This window comes from Pelodiscus sinensis, chromosome 1, assembly GCF_049634645.1.
Source record: "Pelodiscus sinensis isolate JC-2024 chromosome 1, ASM4963464v1, whole genome shotgun sequence".
NCBI classification, from domain to species: Eukaryota; Metazoa; Chordata; order Testudines; family Trionychidae; genus Pelodiscus; species Pelodiscus sinensis.
The window spans coordinates 303589055-303610073 of record NC_134711.1 but is presented as its reverse complement, the minus strand read 5'-3'; the positions used below and the strand labels follow the sequence as shown (position 1 = coordinate 303610073).

At 42.0% G+C, this 21019-nt stretch overlaps 1 protein-coding gene across 1 annotated transcript in view; it reads right to left on the bottom strand.

Annotated features, from left to right (window-relative positions):
• ARHGAP42 (Rho GTPase activating protein 42) overlaps positions 1 to 21019 on the bottom strand; it is a gene marked incomplete at its 5' end in the record, with an annotated part of 102595 nt that overhangs the window by 53117 nt on the left and 28459 nt on the right. The window contains 2 exons of the mRNA XM_075920006.1: positions 1668 to 1797; positions 9351 to 9455. Coding sequence (XP_075776121.1) covers positions 1668 to 1797; positions 9351 to 9455 — 235 coding nt within the window. The remainder of the gene's footprint in view (positions 1 to 1667; positions 1798 to 9350; positions 9456 to 21019) is intronic.

Below are 21019 nucleotides of genomic sequence, written 5' to 3'. Positions count from 1 at the left end.
AGATTTCAGTGGGAAAATCAATTAGCTACAACATTCTACAGTCTCTGGAGAGGGTTCAGGGAAGGTAGATATCCTCATGCTCGAATCTATGCTAGTCTTTGCATGAGACCAGGTATGATACAGGAGATTCTACTGCCAGATTCTATGTTTCTGAATGTTAGACTCAGAAATTAGGAATTGGTCAAAACTGAATTTGTATTCAAATAAATACGAGCATTTTATCATTATTGGTATTCGTTAGAACACCACATTTGCACACAAACAAGGTGTCCCTATTTCTACAAATTGAGCCAGACCCTCAGAGCACTGTGTAGCTCATAGCATTGAAACTCTTTTAACAATAAACTTGGTGCAACTCACTCAGCCTAGTTATTTACATTTAATTAGCTTTGAACAGTGTGATTTGATACCGCAGATCTCACAGAGTTTTTAATGTCTCTTCTGTCCTCAGTATTTGGTATTCAGGACTTTGCACTCTTTCAGTTTGGGTCAAACTGCTCTATGGTTCATTTCTCCTTCCCATTGATATGTATTCGTTGGTTCCTCCCGGTGTTCTTTGTTAAATCTATTTACTTTTCATTCTATTTACTTAACTTATTTAGAACCTGCTTAATTCCAATGGCTTTTCTTATCACTTGTGTATAGTTGAGCTATAAATCTATAACTCTTTATCTGGGTTCTCCAATTCCCTTTGCTTTTGCCTATCATATTGTTTCTTTTACATATTTGCTTCTAAGTCTCTATATCCTATATATAGGAGTGACACTGGCCCATTTGGGAGCATGTGGCTGCTGATATTCAAGCAACAGAAGTGGTGGCAGGGAGTTGCTGAGACACATGAAACTGCTAAGAGGCCAATCTGTCAGTTTTAAAGAAACAGCCTCTAACAAATTCGGAAGCTTTTTTCCAGCTTGTGATTAGCTGGGGCCAGATATCTCCTAGGGCAGGCATGTCCAAAGTCCGGCCCGCGGGCCAATTGCGGCCCGTGTTCCAGTTTAATACGGCCCCACAGGTAATTTGGCAATATCTATCTTTAATGGCCCCCAACGAATCCAAATGTATTGAGATGAATACATTGTAAAATCTCAGTTAATGTCAGTTGGTCTAAATCAGTTATAAATATATTTGGACACAACATATATACTTGGTGTTATGTTCCTGTTCATATTTTTTGAACTTAAAAGTTGACAGACAACCTTTATTACCAATAATATGTAATGTACTTTACAATGTTCCTGACATATATTTCAGCTTCCTGGATTTTTTTTTCATCTGGCCTTCAGATATGAACGGCAGAGTGATTTAACACCTGTTTAGATTTGTCATCCATGTGACGAAATGAAAAGTATGCTGTTTGCAATAAACTTTACATAAAATAGTTAATTTGCATTTAATTTTAATGGTTCAAAGAATGTCAGGCAAAATGGTCGGCCCTCACGCATGTTCACTTCATCAAATCTGGCCCTCTTTGAAAAAAGTTTGGACACCCCTGTCCTAGGGGAATTTCCAGCATCCCTGTGGGCCAGTCTGACCTTAAACATAAGCAAACAAAACAGACATGAAACCTGCCTTACAATTCACCCTGAACAATTTATTGGCATCTCCTAAAAGCTGAAATGCAATAAAGCAATCTTCAAATACTGCCTGTACACAGATGTATTACTCACGTTTCTCTTGCACATATAGATAGCCTTCCATTGTCCATTGACTTGGTGGCTGGTAATCCTGGCTGGCAGATTTCATTCTCTGCATCAGTCTCTCTACTTCCTGCCTGGTACTTTCAAAATTATTTCGTGTCTAAGGAAAATAAAAAGAGCAAAACCACAACAGGAACTGACTACCTCTAAGTACACATATTATTACTATCGCTTCTATTGCATTAGATTATGCTAGTACATTCTCATTTAAACAAACAGGGATGCAGATCCAAAATAAGTTATTAGCTCTTGATGTACCCTAATCTCATTACTATACTTTTAAAACTGCCATCGGAGTACTGAAAGTCTTGAATTAAAACTAGAAAAGTCAAGGAAATTTAGAAGGTCACTAACCGCAGAAAGAACCTTATTTCATCTCTCAGTCAGCCCCATTGCTCTCCCATCCACACTTAGGCTTCGTTTAAACTGCAGTGCTATTTCGAGATACCGGAGTATCCCAAAAAATTATCCTATGTCTTCACAGCAAACCCGTTATTTTGAAATATAGTGGGCTCGCTATTTTGACGGCCCTGAAAACTTCATTCCATGAGAAGTAAGGGATGTTTCAGAATAACAGGTTATTTTGAAATTTGGTGCTGTGTAGACAGTGCCAAAGTACAAAATAAGCTATTCCAAAATAAGATTGATATAAGATATCCAATTTTCATAGCTCAAATTGCTTATCTTATTTTGAGCTATGATACATTGTAGATGCACCTTTACTGACCAAGAATATTTTATTCTGAAAACTCCATTGATAGGACTATATTAACGGTAGAACTAGGTAAAATGTATTTATTTAAACACGGATAAAGCCAAGTTTACTGTGGTAGAATTGTGTCAAGAGAACATGTGGTCCAACTGCAAGGATCTGTGCATACATCCTAGCATCTGTTCATAAAACTGCACAGTTTATGGGGCACTTGCATTCAAATGCATATTTTTGCCATTGAAATTGATGGGGTCAAGGTTTGTTCCCCACATATCTAGTTTGTGTTATTTAGCAGTTCTAAATTATGCTAGCTTGCTGCCTATACTGGCCTGCTACTACTAGGAGTTAAGCGCCCTCCCTTGCACTAGACCAATGGCTCTCAACCTTTCTAGACTACTGTATCTCTTTCAGGAGTCTGATTTGTCTTGCATATCCCCATATTTACCTCACATAAAAACGTACACAATCAGACATCAAAATACAGAAGGGCCACAGTACACTATTACTAAGAAATTGCTTTCTCAATTTTACCGTATAATTATAAAACAAATAATAGGAAAATAAATATAATTCTCATATTTCAGTGTATAGTATATTAGAGCTGTAAGAAGAACTCGTCCGTATAAAATTTTTGTTTGCACTGATTTAGCTAGGGCTTTTAATGTAGTTTGTTGTAAAACTAGGTAACTGTCTAGATCAGGGGTTCCCAAACTTTTTGACACGGGGACCAGTAAATCCATTCATGAACTTCTGGAGGACCGGTAACATTCATTTGCATATTCATTAATCAAATGATGAATATTCAAATAAGTTGTTTCTGGTCCTCCCAAAACCCCCAGTGCCAGCTTCAGCAAAGCTTTTGATACGGTTACCCACAATATTCTTGCCAGCAAGTTAAGGAATATGGATTGGATAAACAGACTGTAAGACAGACAGAAAGCTGGTTAGACCAGGGTTTCCCAAACTTTTTACTTTAGTTGGAACCCTTTTTTTTCCGTACTGTTTTTTGCAGCCCCAAAATATAAACACATAAAAAACAAACTGAGAAAATACCAGACATATGATATGTCTGGTATTTTCTCATTAGGTACGTTTTATTATATCTAGATGTATCCGTTTGTAGTTTCGAACTGCCTGGCTGGTAAATGTGCTCAGGCACATGAGGGGATGGGGGGTGGGGGAAACAAAAGAATCCCCAGGCCGGACTAACTCGTGCTTTGTGGGGGGGGCAGGGGAGGAGAGGGAGGAGAGGAAGCGTCCCGAGATCTGCATATGGCCAGGTCAGTCCCGCTCCCAGCCGGCCAATTCACTCCTCCCCACCCCCGCTGCGCCGCTGGCCAGCCCCACTTCCCCCAACTCTCTCCTGGAAAGCCAGTTGTCCCCCCGCTTCTCCTCCCAATCTCCTTTGGCCAGTCCTGCTGCCCGTGTCCAGCCCTGCTTCTGGCAGCCACTTCTTCCCCACCCCTCTCATCTCCCCGGCCTGATCAAAATACACAATCAGATATTTGGAAATTTGTGAAAATTAACCTTTGTTCTGCAGAAAATTTTAAAAGCTCAGTAAAAACAATCCCAATACTTAACAGTTAATAATATAGCTTTATATTTTCATGTAATGACATTAACTAATTAATCCTCATAGGGTCCCTATGAAGTAGGAATAGTATATACAAAACTTAAAAAAAAATAAAAATTAGTAGCCCATGTCTGTACTAAGGATGTTAAAATGTGATTACTTTCCTAATCAAGTAGTCGATAGATTATTTATTAATTAGTTGATTACCTGATAAGGATCGGCAGTTACAAAGCTTAGTGTGGCTCGTGCCGGGTGCAAGCATAACCTCCCCCCACTGCTGCTCTGCATTACAAAGAACAGGGGAGCTGGTACATGAAGACACTGGTCCCAGGTCTCTCAGGAGTCAGCATTAATGCCCCCGCTTTCCCACTGCCACTCCACATTACAAGGGACAGGGGACTTGGCATGTGAAGACACTGGCTCAGTCCCTGGTCCTGGGGAGATGTGACTAGTTGCTAGTGCTAACCAATAAGCAGAGCTAACTGATAAGCAAAGTTGACTAGTCGTTTAGGGTACATCTACATGCACAGCTATTTCAGGATACTAGAAGTATCCCAAAATAGCTACCCCGTCTCTACACAAGCTGCCTGTTATTTTAAAATGCTTTTTAAAATAACAGGCATGCTATTTCGTCATCCCGGTAAACCTCATTGCACGAGGGATAAGGGATGGCTCAAAATAGCGCGTTATTTAGACATCTGTCTCTGTGTAGGCATGCCAAATTTCAAAATAAGCTATTTCAAAACAGTTTTGAAATAAGATATGAAATTTGCATAGTGCAAATTGTGTATCTTATTTTGAGTTTAAGGAGTTGTGTAGACGCGCCCTTTACATCCCTCGTCTGTACAGCACTTTGAAGATGTAAGTACTTACTAACACTCATGCTACTGTAATTAGAAAACAGTAAGTGATTTAATTGACAATAAAAATGTAAACCACACACACTTATGGCTTCAATCAGCAGTATAATCACCTGGAGGTTGAAGTGTTCTTCTTTAGCAATTATGTTTAGCAAGTTTTCTCCAAGAACTTTTCAAGATAATTTCTTCCTAGACCAAGGGCCCAATCCAAACTCCACTAAAGTAATTGGAAATCCTGTCACTGACTACTTCAATGGGCTTTGCATCAGGGCCCGTGTCTCTGAAAACAGGAAGGACCCTGTCCTCATCCATGTGTCATTACTGATTTTTTTTTTTAAAACCAAGATAGCATTTTGTCTCAGCTCTTATATGACTGAGCAGAGTGGCCCCTTGAAGAAAACTGTCAGTGAGCTGAGCCAATGAAACTGACATTAGGCTGGGTGAGAACATGTGAACCTTCCAGGACCAATCACCTGTGGAAGGTCACTCATGTTACGGCCATCCTGCCCTCTATCAAGTCACATAATAAACAACTCTGTGGAGACAGCCTTCCCTCATGTGTAAAGTGTGAATCCCGTTCAGCCTGAGCCTGGGCACTGCTATAAGGGATGAATCTACAGGCAGTTGATTCATGCTTCTGCTTAACTCCTCTGCACTATTGGTGAGTACTGGCTACTAGGGGGAGAAATAAAATGAGACAAGGAAGCAGATGAAGGACAGAACAGAGGAGATAGAGTGAACAAACATTGCAGAAGGTGAGATACAAGGCAAAATGCAGGGAGGAAGGATGAAAGAAGCAGGAGATAGGAAATCAAAAAAGAGGGAAAAAACCTAAAAAACTGAAAATGTAAGAAAGTATTCAACATATTTTTTTCCTCCTTTACTTCCCCATCTCCTGATAGCTTCCTATATGCGTTCCTGATCTCCACCACACCCAATTCACTCTCCTTTCTCTCTCCTGAAGGAAAACCATATCTATGAATTCACCATTCTCTTGCTTCCATAATGTTAAGTTTCTAGCTTTTGCATGTTTGGGGGGGAGGAAAGGAGGAGGGAGACAAAAGGTTTCTTTTCTATGCCTGACTCAGAGGTGACCTTCTGTGGCTCTGCAGATGTCATCCTCAAAGCAATTTTTTAAAAGGCATTAACAATTATTTAAAAAAAAGAAAGAGGTGAATGTGTTTTTACCCAGTGGTGAAAGAATTGAAACAACACAGTAATTCTGATTTTCATGGCATATTTACATAGACACGGGCCCTGATGCAAAGCCCATTGAAGTAGTCAGTGACAAGATTTCCAATTACAGGCAGTCCCTGGTTTACGTACAAGATAGGGACTATAGGTTTGTTCTTAAGTTGAATTTGTATGTAAGTCGGAACAGGCTCCAGATTCAGCTGCTGCCACTGAAACTGACCAGGGCCTGACTACAGGAAGCCGGAGGCAGAGTTGCTCTGCCCCCAGCTTCCTGGAATCAGCCTGATCAGTTTCAACAGCTGCTGAATCTGGAGCCTGGGACAGAACAGCTGGGGCGCTGCCTGGTAGGTTCCCACAGGACCAACCCGGCAGCACCCCAGCTGCTCTACCTGAGGCGTCACGCAACAAAAGCCTGGTCTGCTGGGGGGGGGGTGCACTAGCTGCGCCCCCTCCTCCCCCCAGCACACCAGGGAGACCCAAGCAAAGCCGCACAGGCGGAGGAACCCCGCCGCCCGTGTGGCTTTGCTCCTTTGCCCCCGAGCAAAGCCGCTGGACCCCCCCCAGCAGACCAGGGACACCAGAGCAAAGCCGCCACCTGGACGGCTTTGCTTGTTTGCCCGGGAACAAAGCTGCCCAGGCAGTGGGACCCCCGCCACCTGGGCGGCTTTGCTCCTGTCCCCCTGGTCTGCTGGGGGAGGGGGTCCAGCGGCTTTGCTGGACCCCCCCAGCAGACCAGGGAGACTGGGAGAAGCTTTTCTCGCCCCGGAGGACACAGGTGGCGACCCACCGCCCGTGAGCTCCGGGGCAAGAAAAACCCCGTTCGTAAGTGCGGATCCGACATAAGTCAGATCCGCGTAAGTTGGGGACTGCCTGTACTTTAGTGGAGTTTGGATTGGGCCCTTGGTCTAGGAAGAAATTATCTTGAAAATTAACACTGTCTGAACTTATATTTTCTATCTTTGGTCCATATTCCTAGACCTAGATTGGTGGAGAAATTGCATGGCTTAAACTACTTAAATCAGGCATGTCCAAAGTCCGGCCCGCAGGCCAATTGCGGCCCGTGTTCCGGTTTAATACGGCCCCACAGGTAATTTGGCAATATCTATCTTTTATGGCCCCCAACGAATCCATATGTATTGAGATGAATACATTGTAAAATCTCAGTTAATGTCAGTTGGTCTACATCAGTTATAAATATATTTGGACACAACATGTATACTTGGTGTTATGTTCCTGTTCATATTTTTTGAACTTAAAAGTTGACAGACAACCTTTATTACCAATAATATGTAATGTACTTTACAATGTTCCTGACATATATTTCAGCTTCCTGGATTTTTTTTTCATCTGGCCATCAGATATGAAAGGCAGAGTGATTTAACACCTGTTTAGATTTGTCATCCATGTGATGAAATGAAAAGTATGCCGTTTGCAATAAACTTTGCATAAAATAGTTAATTTGCATTTAATTTTAATGGTTCAAAGAATGTCAGGCAAAATGGTCGGCCCTCACGCATGTTCACTTCATCAAATCTGGCCCTCTTTGAAAAAAGTTTGGACACCCCTGACTTAAATCATTACACTGGAACATTTTCTCATCTCTGTAGTGAAGCAACAGTGACCCCTTGTGCCTGTAAGTGAAAGATCCTTTATAATGAAAAGTGGCAATTATACAATTTGGAAGAAGAAATGACTGTGAAGCTCTGTGAACAGAGAGGGGACTTCCACATGCAGACCTGTGTGTGAAGTGAGGGCACAGTTACCACAGCCTTGGACCATGTTCCACATGGGTTCCAGGTTCCACATGTGGGAGCAGGCATAATGGAAGGCAGAAAGATTGGGGCCAAGTGAGATACATATTGTCTCTCACATCAAACTCACACTAATACAGTCCAGCGCAAAACCACCTACATGTTGTGGAGCCCCTCACAACTCTACCTCTGAAGTGAAATGGGTGGTTTCAAGGGCTGCAGCTAATGATAAAAGTCCTGTCAGCACATCTCCCCTGAAGCCAGGAAGAGCAGAAACTGGCCTGTAGATTAAAAGATGGCCTTGTGCCTCCAGAACAAGGGTGGGCGATAATTTTTGCAGAGGGGTCACTTCATGAATTTTTGCATTGGTTGCAAACCACCCCCCCAAAGGGGTGGGGCGTTGGGGGCAGGTCATCGGGCAGAGAGGGGCTGTTCCATCTAGGGGCGGCTGGCCCCTAGCAGTGACATGGCAGGAAACTTCCCATGCTCCTTTGCCCCCAGGCCAATCAGGACCTAGGGGTGAGGGATTGTTCAAAGTCTCTCTTCCTGTTCCTGCCCTGCCAAGGCCGCATGGCAACTAGAGGGAACTTCCAGCCATTTTCAACAGCTGGCGGTTCCCTCTAGGCACCCCGTACCCCTGGTAGGGGCAGGAGTTTTTGCCCACTCACCCTGCCCAGGCCAATCAGGGCCTGAGGGCAGGGAAGCACACAAACTTTCTCACCCCTCACCCACGCCCTGTGTGGGACATGCGACCTTGAGGGAACCATCAGCCATTTTAAACAGAGGGTGGTTCCCTCTAGGTGGCGCATCCTCTTGGTGAAGGGAGGAGACCTCGCGTGCTCCCCCATTCCCCGGTCTTGATTGGTCTGGGGTGGAGGAGCAGCAGAGCAGGCCACAGACCAGATCAAAAGTCTTGATGGGTCAGATTTGGTCCACAGATCCTATCTTGTTCACCCTTTCCCCAAAAGATATTCTGAGATCTGCAGGCTTGGGAAAGGTGATCTCTCAGGTAACTAGAGCCATTCCCCTGCGTGGCTTTAAGTATCAGGACAGAGACTTGAAAGTAAATTTTGTGTTCAATGAGGAGCCTATAAGAGACCAGAGCAGCAGGATTGGGATTCATGGAAAATAGTGATGCTAAGCAGATGAGCTGTTGCATGCAGAACCACTTCAAACATTTTCAATATGTGTTTCTTCATTCCCGGACATAAGCCCTGAATCAGAAAAACACTTAAGTGTGTGCTTAAATCTCTCCTTATTCAAGACAGAACTTTAACATTAATTTAAAAGCAAATGCTTAAATGATGTCCTGTACTTTATATTGCATCCTTTGTTAACAGAGACAATGAGTTGCATTAGTCAAACCTGGAGCTCATGGATCAAACATCTGGAAGCTGAATTTCAAAGCCTTCTGGTAGAAAGAAGCTTGAAGCCATACTTTTCATTCAACAAGTATCTTTCAAGATTTAGAGTTACAATAAAGCATTTCTACTCTCTCTCTCACTCTCATTATTTTGAAATTCAATTAGCTAAGAAATTGTAGTAAATACTGTTCAGTCTTACATTCTGTAAATTGAATTGCAACTGTTGCTTGTATGGGGTAAACTCCTGGGCCAGCTCATATCCCTCATGGTAAAAAGTAAACAGTCCCTGAAGAAATGCCAAAAGCTGAAAAGATAAAAATAAAACGTTAATGTCAAAACATGCATTACAAATATCAATCATAAATCGAATACATGCTGATTAGAAATGACATGGAAAAGGTATTAACTGCAAAAAAGAAAAAAGTCATTACAAAGCACAAATGACCTATTGTCCTTATATATAGGTGAATGCTAGGATACTGGAAATAAAATCTTATTTTTTTATTCCTTCTAATTATCAAAAATATGATCTTAATACTTTTGGTGCTCATGCTTGCATTCCCGGAATAATCAAAACTCCCAGCACTTTTAATGCATGAGCAACAAATGGAAACTCAAAATTCAAGGTAATTTTGTTTTGTTTTGATTTTGGATCTATGGCAATTCAGAACATTTTTCCACCTTCCTTGTTCCAAAATCTGTCTATGACCTACTTTCTCCAAATGAGACTCCTGAAAATAAGTGTTGGACAGCTTAACTAAAATGAAAACAAAAAGTTCCAGACTACTTCTTCCTGAACTAAAGATCAAAATATAAACTCTAATGAACTTTGACTGGTATGTTGCTTGTAGGATCATGACTGGAAATTTTGGGGGGCTTTTTATTTTTATTAAATTAGCATTTAAGCAGGAAGACTGCCACTGAAGTTTTCAAAAGATTACTTTTGGACCCTCAATGAATAGAATCTTGCCATCTATTTATGTTTAAAACCTTTGTGTTGAGGTAGATGTTTTTATTCTGTGTCTATTGATAATACAAAAAGAGGCTGACTATTGCTGACACAGCAAGTTATATGACTATAAAACCATTTATACTTTTTTCTTGTGGAATATTTTATTATATGGCATCATTTAGTTTACTATTTTCTAACACAAGAGCCTGAAAATGAAACCACTAGCGACACAAAGTATTATTAGTACTATTATTATAATTACAGTACTTTATATTAGAAGTCAAATCGGCAATAAGGATGTTTTCCACTTGGATACATAATTGAAAAAGTGGAAATCACATGCTTAATGTATTTTTTCTTTGTCTATGTTAGCAATACCACGGATTTATGGAAAATGAAACATGTTTGAAGTACTGATTTCAACACTAATGCAATTTATATAATAATTTTTGCCCTTCTCACAGCTCGGATATAGAAACTAGATTGTTCTGTCTCATTATCTGGTTATCACGTGCCAACAGACTGCATTGTAGGGTGGCGAACAGTGCAGAGGAATATCTGAAATATGGCCCCAAAACTCTTCTATGCCCAGTGGCAGAGGTCCCATTATACTGTGACTCATGTCTGGCCTGGCACAATCACTACCCCCAACACATTGTTATAATATGTAACTAAAAGGTGTCTGTCATGTAAACTGGTGATATGTTGGCAACTGCGCTGGAATATTTCTAATTGTGGAAGGTGTCGAAAGTTAGTCCCCTTATCTCTGTCCACCCCACCCCCTGAGCTGGGGCCAGGATCAGGGCTGTGTCTCTGGGAGGGGAGGAACCCAGACAATTAAAAGGGGGCCTAAGGCTGGAGACAGCCACAGAGTCCTAGGCAGGGGGCCAACAGCTGGCACCCCACGCAAAACATGGGGTGGCTGCAGCATCTCTCACACCCCTTCTTCCCACGTCTATGCACACTGGTCCTGAAAAATCACTGTGAAGTATGTACTGTGCAAAGAGTAGCATGTGTACAGATACAGGTCCTTAGAATGTGTCTGGGAGGTAGTGCATGCATGGAGCCTGCCCTTGACAAGGAATGTGGATTGCCTCTGTCTGGTTGGAATACAGGCAGAGGACAATAAAAGTATACTTTCATGTAAGATAAACACAGCAATCAAGTTAACAAGCAGTGGAGGAAGGAGCTAAGAGAGTGTGTGGTCTTTAGATGATATAAGGGAAACAAAGAGACATTTTAGTTATCAATCACTTAGGGAACAGAGGATAGAACACTGTTTGAGCCTCTGAGGCCAGGTCTACATTAAACCTGGAAGGTTGGCTTAAGCCTAAGGTATGCAACTCCAGCTACGTAGTCTATCTCCACAGGGGCTTGGGATGGAGTTTGCTGGCTGCTTTTGAGAATGGTGCAGGGCCAGGATGGAGTGAGCCTGCCTTAGCCCCACTGCACTGACTGGGGTAAGCAGTGTTCAGCTGGAGCCTACATCCTGAACCCCCTGCCCTGGTCATAAACACCCTCCTACACCTCAAGCCCCTGCCTTATCCCTGAGCCCTTCCTAGACCCAAACTCCCTGTACCCTAAACTCCCTCCTGCACCCCAACTCTCTGCCCCAGGATCAGTTTGGAGCAACTCCAAATTCCTTAACCCAAGACCAGAGCCTGCATCCCATACCAACTCTTTGCCTTTGCCTGATGAAAAGGAGAAAGAATGGGGGAGGGAGGACGGAGTGAGCAGGGGTGGGGCCTGAGAAGAGGGTTGAGAAGGAGGTGGGGCAAGGGTGTTTGGGTTTGAGGTAGATCCTGGATTGCACTTGAATTCGAAAAGTTATCTCAGGCTTAAAAGGCCTGCTTTACAGGCTAGTACCTATACCACTTCCTTGGAGGCAGGAAACTTTTGAGTGTGTCTCAGTGGGAGGCACTGCAGAGAAATATCTACAGGGTACTCTGTATCTGGAGTTCACTGACAAGATTTAGATTGGCAGTCTCAATGAGCTTGCTGGTAAGGTAGACAGACTGGTGTGCAAGGAGCTGACACACTATCTAGTAATCAGTGAAGCTCCACTGCTGAGGCAGATGAGTAACAAAGTATCTTGAAGTTTTGGGTGTCCTAAGGAGAACATCGTAGGCTCTTCAATCTGTGGATCTCAAAACTCAAATAATTACATTTCAGAATACTCTTTTCTATGTCGATAAGTATTATTATCCTTAGGCAAAACAAAAACAAAGAAATAAAGAATTCGTACAGCAAGTCAGTAGCAGAGCCTGAGATATAAAATAGGCCTTTTGAGATACAAGCTTTTTTAACACCTCATGTTTATTTTACATATATGGCTCTGAATTACATGGCAATGTCCATTTTAAAGCAACTGCAGATTACACAGCCATAGGAAATTTTTTCAGTTCCATTGATTTCAACTGGGCTATGGCAAGTTACATAAAACATTTGTCCCTTGCAACTTCCTCTTTACTGAAGTTTTGCAAATAAAATATGAGAATTTCTCAGAAATGAATAAGAAATCCAAGATCTGAGAATTGACTTTACTGCTCAATAACTTAGGAATTTTTAAATTTTGACTTTCTTTACCCAAAGTATTTTTAGGAATTTTTAAAGCTACACTGCAACACAGTGTACACAACACATAATGCTTTTTAATATAATAAACCAAAATTAGAAGAATGTACTCTATGTTTATAGTGGGCTTTCTTAAATGACCTATTAAAATGCACAAAACCATTCTTGCTATATCAATTTGTAAGTGTTTTAAAGATAAGTTTAAGACCTGTTTATGAACAGCACGCATTTTTAGCTGTTTAATCCATAACTCTGAGAAAGATGTAATAAAAAAATCAACCAACCTCCTTTATATATCTTATTTACATTTTCGGGGTTTTCTCCTAATACAAATGACTTTTGTTAAGATTTGAGCATACTGTGAAATAAGAGAAAGTAACAGGCAGTAGATGGCAGCAAAGTCGCATGTATAAGAAAGGATAAACTATCCGGGTAAATAAAAGTATAAAATGCTTTATGTTTTAGTTATGTTTTAGTTAAGTTTATTTGTTTTAAAGTAGCGATTCTTCCTGTAGAGCAACTGCACATTGCATGGGCTCTGGCATTCAGAATCTCTTGGCCAAGAGCTCCATAAACACCCATTCCACCTATCCATCCCCTAAAAATGTTCCTGTGTCTCTCTCATGAAGTTCCCAGGGTGATGTATTCATGCCTTGTATAAAAATCATGCACATTGAGGATGCAACTATGTATGTATGTATGTATGTAAATACCACTGATGGCAGAAGGAAACTCTATTCTGAAATGCCCTTCTACAGCTCCTTCAGGAGAGACTATGGCATGGCCTAAGAAGATCTGTGTTTGGAGAGACAAAATTGAGGGGAAAATTTTGTCCCTGGCTCACGGTGTTGGTGGCTTTTTGCTGGCTATTTACAGACCACTTACAAGGTAGGCCAGAATCTAGCCCATTATGTGTACATTTAGAGAAAAACATTCTGAATGTTTTTTAAAGATGATTCTCACTATGTATTTTTTAAAGGTGATCTTAATTTGTTAAGTGATTGGTTTCACCAAATGTTACACACAATCCCCCATGTGTTTATATGATCAATTTTCCAAGTTCCACAAGCACTTTACTGCTACTTCACTCTGAACACCTCATCAGCCAGATCAATAAAGAAATCAGACTTCTACTCATTTAACCCAATAATCTGGCTGCATGCTGCGAGAGCTGCCAGGATTTCAACAAAGAACCTGAAACAGAATCCAAAGACTGCTTGGGACTTTATTTATTTTTATGTAAAGTTTGTGACCCTGAGATTGCTTGGTCATTTCATTCTCACAGGAAGAAGATTGTACTTAGGTTCTGGACAGAAGAGGAATTTAACCTTTAGCCTGCAGGGCATCAGCCAGAAGTTACTGTCTCCTTACTTCGGCTTATATATGCATAAAGTAAGGTACTTAGCTATCCAGTTTAAAATGCCTTTGGTGAATAACGTGGGAAATGCAAGAAAAATAGAACTGGTTTTTGAGGTTTAATATCTAGACAAAATGTCTTTCTAAAAAACAACAGTATTTATTTTAGATAGCTCAATGTAGACCAAGACCATCATCAAAACATATGCAATTAGAATTAGTGGGGTTTTTTTGTATCTTTGGTGACCAGTTAATGATTTTATTTATCACATAGGGCAGATTTTAATGACCTCTAAGGATCATTAAAACGATCCTTTTAATGATCTCTCCTATTCTGTGGAAATCAGTAGGTGTTTTGCTGTAAAAAGAGGGAACTGGACCTGATTCTAAAGAGGCAATAAGAGAAGTCTAAATTCAGCTTTCCATCAAACCCATGTAAATCTAGAGAAAATAGCATTGGTTTTGCTGTGGATTCGCACTGGCATAACAGATAGCAGAAGTTGTTTGATAGGTTGTTTTCATTTATTTATTTGCTTTTGTTTTCAAATGTGTTGTAAGGTTCATTGTAGAATTCACTTAAATTGTGCTTCAAAATTCAGCTCAAGACATTATTTATCCTGCTCCATGTAGATCTTCACTGTTGTTTTCCAAGAAAGAACAAGTTTAAAGGAGTCACATAATATGGTAGATTGCACTATGTTGATAGCTGTGTGCTATAACATATATGCTGAACAGAAAGTCTGGGTTACACACCTGAACACACTTGAAACTGCCTTCGCTAAAGAAAGACACACCACCAAAGAAGTATGTTGTCTCATAGAAAGGGCCACTCCAAAACTTCAGGAGAATCTACTTTGGCGGTGGGGGGGGGGCAATAATTTTTGATGGGGGACCACTCCAAGATTTTGGAAAGTGGTTGAGGGCTGTACTCTCCCATGTATTAATGGAGGAGGTGTGGGGTCTGGGATGGAGGATGGATGCTGAAGGTAGCTTAGGGTAAGGGATTGGGATGCAGGAGGGAGAATGGAGTCTGGGTGGGAGTTTGGGTGAAGGAGACAACTGTGACCTAGGACAGGGAACTGGGGTGCAGGGTTTGGGGATGTGACCTAGGGTAGGAGGAGATTGTGATCTCAGGAAGGAGATTTGGGTGCCAGCTCTGTGAGGGAGAATGGGTGCATGTGGAGTAGTGGGGCAGGAGTGGGAGGCAAAGGGTTGGGGAGGGGACGGGCTGGGGTGCCAGAATTAGGTTCTGGCCAGGAGACTTACCAGCCAACAGTCAAACCAGCCTGCCTGCCTGCCTGCAGAGCTAAAGGCTTGCTGAGCTTAAAATGTTTCTGCCTCCTCGGTCATATGCTTGAGTGAGTAACTGAGCAGAAGGGGGGGGGGTGCTACATGGCTGCCTGTTATTTAAACAAGCAGCTCCCACTGACCAGTTTCTGTCCAGAAACTAGCCAATGGGATTTTGCTTGGGGTGGGAGCAGCATCTGAATCTTCTCCCTTCCCCTCTGGACTCAAAGAGAAAGTGCCCCACAGCCTCGTTTCTGAGTGGCATGCTGAGCTGGCAGGGGAGCCTGCATGGGGGTTCCCACTGTCTCCGCAAGCCAGATACGATGGCTTGGCGGTCTGGATCCAGCCTATGGGCCATACTTTTCCCAGACCTGATCTGGGAAAAAACTCACTACAAAGTGCACACTTCTAGTTATCACCTCCCACTCTACACCAGAATCCATATGGGGAATCAGAGAGGACCACATCTTGAAATAAATCTTTCCCCTAAGCCCTCTTCTTGCCTTGAAACAACACCACACTCTCCAATCTCATCATCAGAAACAAATCTGCCATAGACCAGAACACACCAACTCAAAGCAATACCAGGCTGTGGTAGAGATGTAAGCGAATAATTGACTAGTCCTACTTTTGCTTATTAGGTAGTCAACTGGAGTATCGACTACTCTCTCCCTTCCACCCCTTCTGCCTCTCAGGGTACGGCTAGACTGTGTTTTATTTTTCGGAAGAGGTATGTAAATAGTGCTCGCATTTGCATACCTTCTTCTGTTTTTTTTCCTGGAAGAGGCTTTTCCGCCCTTTGGCCCCATCTAGATGGGGCCAAATGTGGGGAAAAAACCTTCTTTCGAAAGCCCTCTTATTCCTCCTAAAACAAGGCTTACAGGGGCTTTCGAAAGAGATTTTTTTCCCCCTACATTTGGCCCAGTGTAGACAGGGCCAAATGGTGGAAAAGCCTCTTCCAGAAAAAAAATGGAAGAAGGTATGCAAATGCGAGCACTATTACTAGCTATACCCTGAGAGGCAGCAAGTGTAAGAGTGTGTGTGTGCGTGCATGCGTGTGTGTGTGTGGGGGGGGGGGGTTGGGAGACACAAGCTGATGCTGGAGGGAGCCAGCTTAAAATCCAGTTCCTCCCAGTACCATCTCCATGGTGCCACCTGCCCTCGCCTGCTGCCTCTGGCAGCATACCCTCTCCATGGCCAGCCCTGGCCACCGTGAACAGGGGCTGCTGGATTCAGAGCGAGCAGTTCCAGCTTGAGTTCCAGCTCGAGCTGGCTCCTGGAGCTACCCCTGCTGTGGCTATGCATAGTGATCCTTATCAACTAGTTGTGTAGTTGATACAAATTGTATCGACTACACAATTAGTTAGATAACCACAATTTAAAATCCTTAGGTTGTGGTAGAAAAACAGATACCAAACCCACAGACAAATCTCCATTGTTATGATGATCAATACTCCCACAACACTCCTTTCAAGATTCATGGGTTCTATACATACTTATAGATTGTGTATCTTATCAAGTGCACCTCACACCCAATAACAACCGTGGGAAACAACACAATCATTGCACTACTGAACGAACTTTCACACACACACGACAATTATAAAAGACAGAAATACTTTGTCACCAGTGAGCAAAACACTTTCCACGAAGTGATCACTCCGTATCTGAGCTCCCAGTCCTTATCCCCAAAGGAAACCTGTGCAACACTGTCAAAATACAAGCCTGGGAACTTAATTTCATAACTCTGCTGCAAACTAAAAATAATAGACTTAACAGAGACAATAGTTTTATGACCCACTGCAATAATTTTAACATCCTCCCTGCATTGCCTGCTAACCCTTCTTTGTCCTAAAACTGCAGATGTGTGAATTATCCACTTACATTTGTGTGTCTCGTATAAGCGTGCGAATCTTTTATGCTTAACAATCTATCCCACCTTATATTTATCTTGGACACTATGGTGACCTTTTGCAGACCTCAAGAAGTAGTCTGTGAGGCTAGAAAACTTGTCCTTTTCTTCATCAAAAGCTGGTCCAATAAAAGATATTACCTCACACGCCTTGTCCCTGTAATACAGTAGAGGCTACCCACGCACTGCATTGTTAATATAATATACTAAAAAAGAGAGTCCGTAAAAACGTTACTGATGCAAACACATTTTCTAACACCTGAATTATCAACAACAGCAAAAAACAGAAGAGGGACTTCTGCATCATAATTCTATAAAACTCTATGAATACGGCCGATAAATACAAAACTACACAGCATACAAACAAAAACTGCTTTAGCCAGATCTATATATCTAGGGTTACATTTATCCTCAAAGGTTACATTCTTCCACCCAGCAACAGTGTTCAAGAAGGGGACAAAGCAAGGCAGCTAGAGAATACAGTGATTCAGTTTCTAGCGGGCAGCATTCACTGCAGTGCTTCTACAGCCTCCTCTCCTGGTAGGATCACCAAAGTCGGGGCATGAGGAGGAGGGAGGAAGTGTACTGCAGATACCTCTGCTATCCTTGCAGAATGAACTCTCTTGACCTACAAAAGCCTTACCTACAACCTGGGTGACCAAGTTGCCTACAAGGGTCATTGTCTCCATTGAAATTATTATTCCCAAGGACAATGGGTTTTGAAGACTTCAAGGCCAGGATCTTGGGACATGGCAAGCATAGAAGTAGATCCTGGCTTCTAGCATTGGATACATATGACTTTGGAAAGTGTTACTGCCCCCAGTTTAGAGATAATCCACTGACCATGATTCATCCATCCTCCTCCTCTCACAACTCTCTTGTCTACCCCTTCCCCCGCGCCCCGCCAAAAGAAGACTATCCTCTCACTTTACAATTCCTTCCAATGCACTAGTGTAGGCAAGACTAAACTTGGGTAAACACAGGTTAACAAACTGAACTCCATATTCCCCAAGTAAGAAGTGATAGCTTACCCATTTCTTTCCCGCACCTCGCTTCTCTATGGGTCCAGTGGATATTACACACCAGACAGGATTTGCTGTTACTTACCTCACTTTGTTTACATAACATCAAACATTTCCAAGACTCAATAAGCAGCAACATTACTAGTGAATATGTAAGAAAGTTAAAAGTGACCGAAGTGAAGAAAGACCCGGGTATACTGGTTGATCACAGGATAACTATGAGCTGTCGATGTGATGCAGCTGTGAAAAAGACCAATGAAGTCCTAGGATGCATCTGTTGAGGTATTTTTAATACAGATCAGGAAGTGTAAGATAATACCTTCATACAGGGCACTGATCAGACCTCATGTGGAATATTGAGTGCAGTGCTGATCTCCCATTGTTAAGAAAGATTAATTCAAACTGGAACAGGTGCCGAGAAGGACTAGTACAAAGAAATGGAAAATCTATCTTATGAGAGAAAACTCGAGAACTTGGTTTGTTTAGCCTTATCAAAAGAAGGCTTCGGGGAGATATGATTGCTCTCTACAAATACATCAGAGGGAAAAATATTGTGGGGTGGGAAGAGTTATTTATGGTAAGGGCCAATGTTGATATGAGAACAAATGACTATAACCTGGCCATCATCAAGTTTAGGCATGAAAGTAGACTAAGGTTTTTAAGCATCAAAGTGAATTTTTGGAATAGCTTTCCAAGAGGAGCAACGGGGACAAAATACTTAATTGGCTTCAAAATGGAACTTGATACATTTATGGAGGGTACAGTATGAGTGCCGCCTACAATGGTATGCAGGCAATATGTGGTTACTAGCACCAAATATTTCCAAGGGTTGGTGATGGGACACTAGATGGAGAGGGCTCTGAGTTTCTGTAGAGAATTCTTTCCCAGTTGTCTGGCTGCTCAGTCTTGCCCGCATGGTCAGAATCTGACTGACCACCATATTTGAGATGGGGATGGAATTTTCTCTTGGGTAAGATTTGCAGAGACTTTCGTGGTTTTCCACTTTCCTCTGCAGCATGGGGCACAGGTCACTTGAAGTTTTAAACTACAGTAAATGGTGAATTCTTTGTTACTTGAAGTCATTAAACCCCATGATGTGGAGACTTCAGTAACTCAGCCAGAGGTTATGAGTCTATTACAGGAGTAAGTGGGTCAGGCTCTGTGACCTGAAATGTGAAAGAGGTCAGACCAAATGATCATGATGGTCCCTTCTGACCTTGAAGCCTATGGGTATGTCTACACAGCGAAGTTATTTCGAAATAACAGCTCTTATTTCGAAATAACTTTCCTAACGTCTACACAGCCAAACCACTATTTCAAAATAAATTCGAAATAGAGGAATGCTTATTTCAAATTTGATAAATCTCATTCTACGAGGAATAACGCCAAATTTGAAATAACTACTCCAAAATAAGTGCTATGTAGACACTTATTTCAAAATAGGGGGCCTCCAGCCTTCCCAGGGTGCCCTAGTGGCCACTCCAGCCTCAACCAAGAACACGTCTCTCTTTCCTGCCCTCCCCGGAGCCCTTAAAGGGGTAGACTCTGGCCACAGTGCCTGTGCCAGCTCCAAGCCTGCCAGCCCAGAGCCAGCAGTCATTGCCCCTGACCCAGTGGCCCCAAAACATGAGCCAGCAAGCCACTGGCAGTCTGCCAGCTCCCAGGAGCCTGCCAGCACCCAGAGAAGGCGGGCACCTTCCTGGTCCAGTGTGGAGATCATGGACCTTATTCAGGTTTGGGGCCCCCAATGTCCATGATCTCCATACTAGACAGAAGAATGCGGCATGTGTTATGAATTACATTAAGCCATCAATTGCATCATAGAATAAACATCAGACAATTATTTAAGATGACATTGGTCAGTACTCAAAATTTTCACTACACTTGCCTCTCCACCCCCCCCAAAAAAGTAGTAACAACAACATAGAAATAGCTCTGTAAAGCCTAATGCTCTCCCAAATCCCTACTGAAATATTTAAAATAAGTGACTTTATTTGCGATTTACCCTTTGGGTAAGTGCTAACCGTATGATTTTTTTAAATAAAATCACATTAAACCTCAACACGCCCCAACTATTTACTGCTAGTTTGCTGCTTTCCAGGAGCTAAGTGGGGAGAAAAAGCCCAGAAAGGCAGTCTCCGTTATTCATTCCATTGATTTCAAATGAAAAAAAAAAAAAAACCAAGACTCTCATTTAACATTTAGTTGTTAACTTCCCACTTGTATCCACCTTAAAATGCACTTGCAACCTGTGAATAGCTTCCTCTTGTGTTCAGTTATAAGGAAAAGCCTTACAGAAGAAAAAGTTACTGGAAAGTCGGTGCTTTGGACTTCCTAAAATCTTCAGGTGAGATTAAAGTTTTATTTTCTATCTACTGAATGTGCTTGACACTACAATAATATTTTGCAGTGGAACAGTAAATCTTCACCAATGAACATTTCTATTACTTTTGTCCATGCTTCCTCTTTAGCTCGAAATGTCCTTTCAAAAATCAAGGTATGTTGTACCTGTGTCAGTCCCAGGATATTGGAGAGAAAAGATGGGTGAGATATTTCTTCTGTTGTACCAAACTTCTGTTGATGAGAGAAACTTTTGAGCTACACATAGGTCTTCATCAGGTCTGGGGAACTCACTTCACATATCACAGATAGATATAAGATGGAACAAAGTGTTCAGCGTAAGTAGTTAGTATATTTCAAAGGACCATGCAGGCTGAAGTGGCCTTTCACATGTCTCCAGTTATAGGGAAGAAATGAGGGAAGGA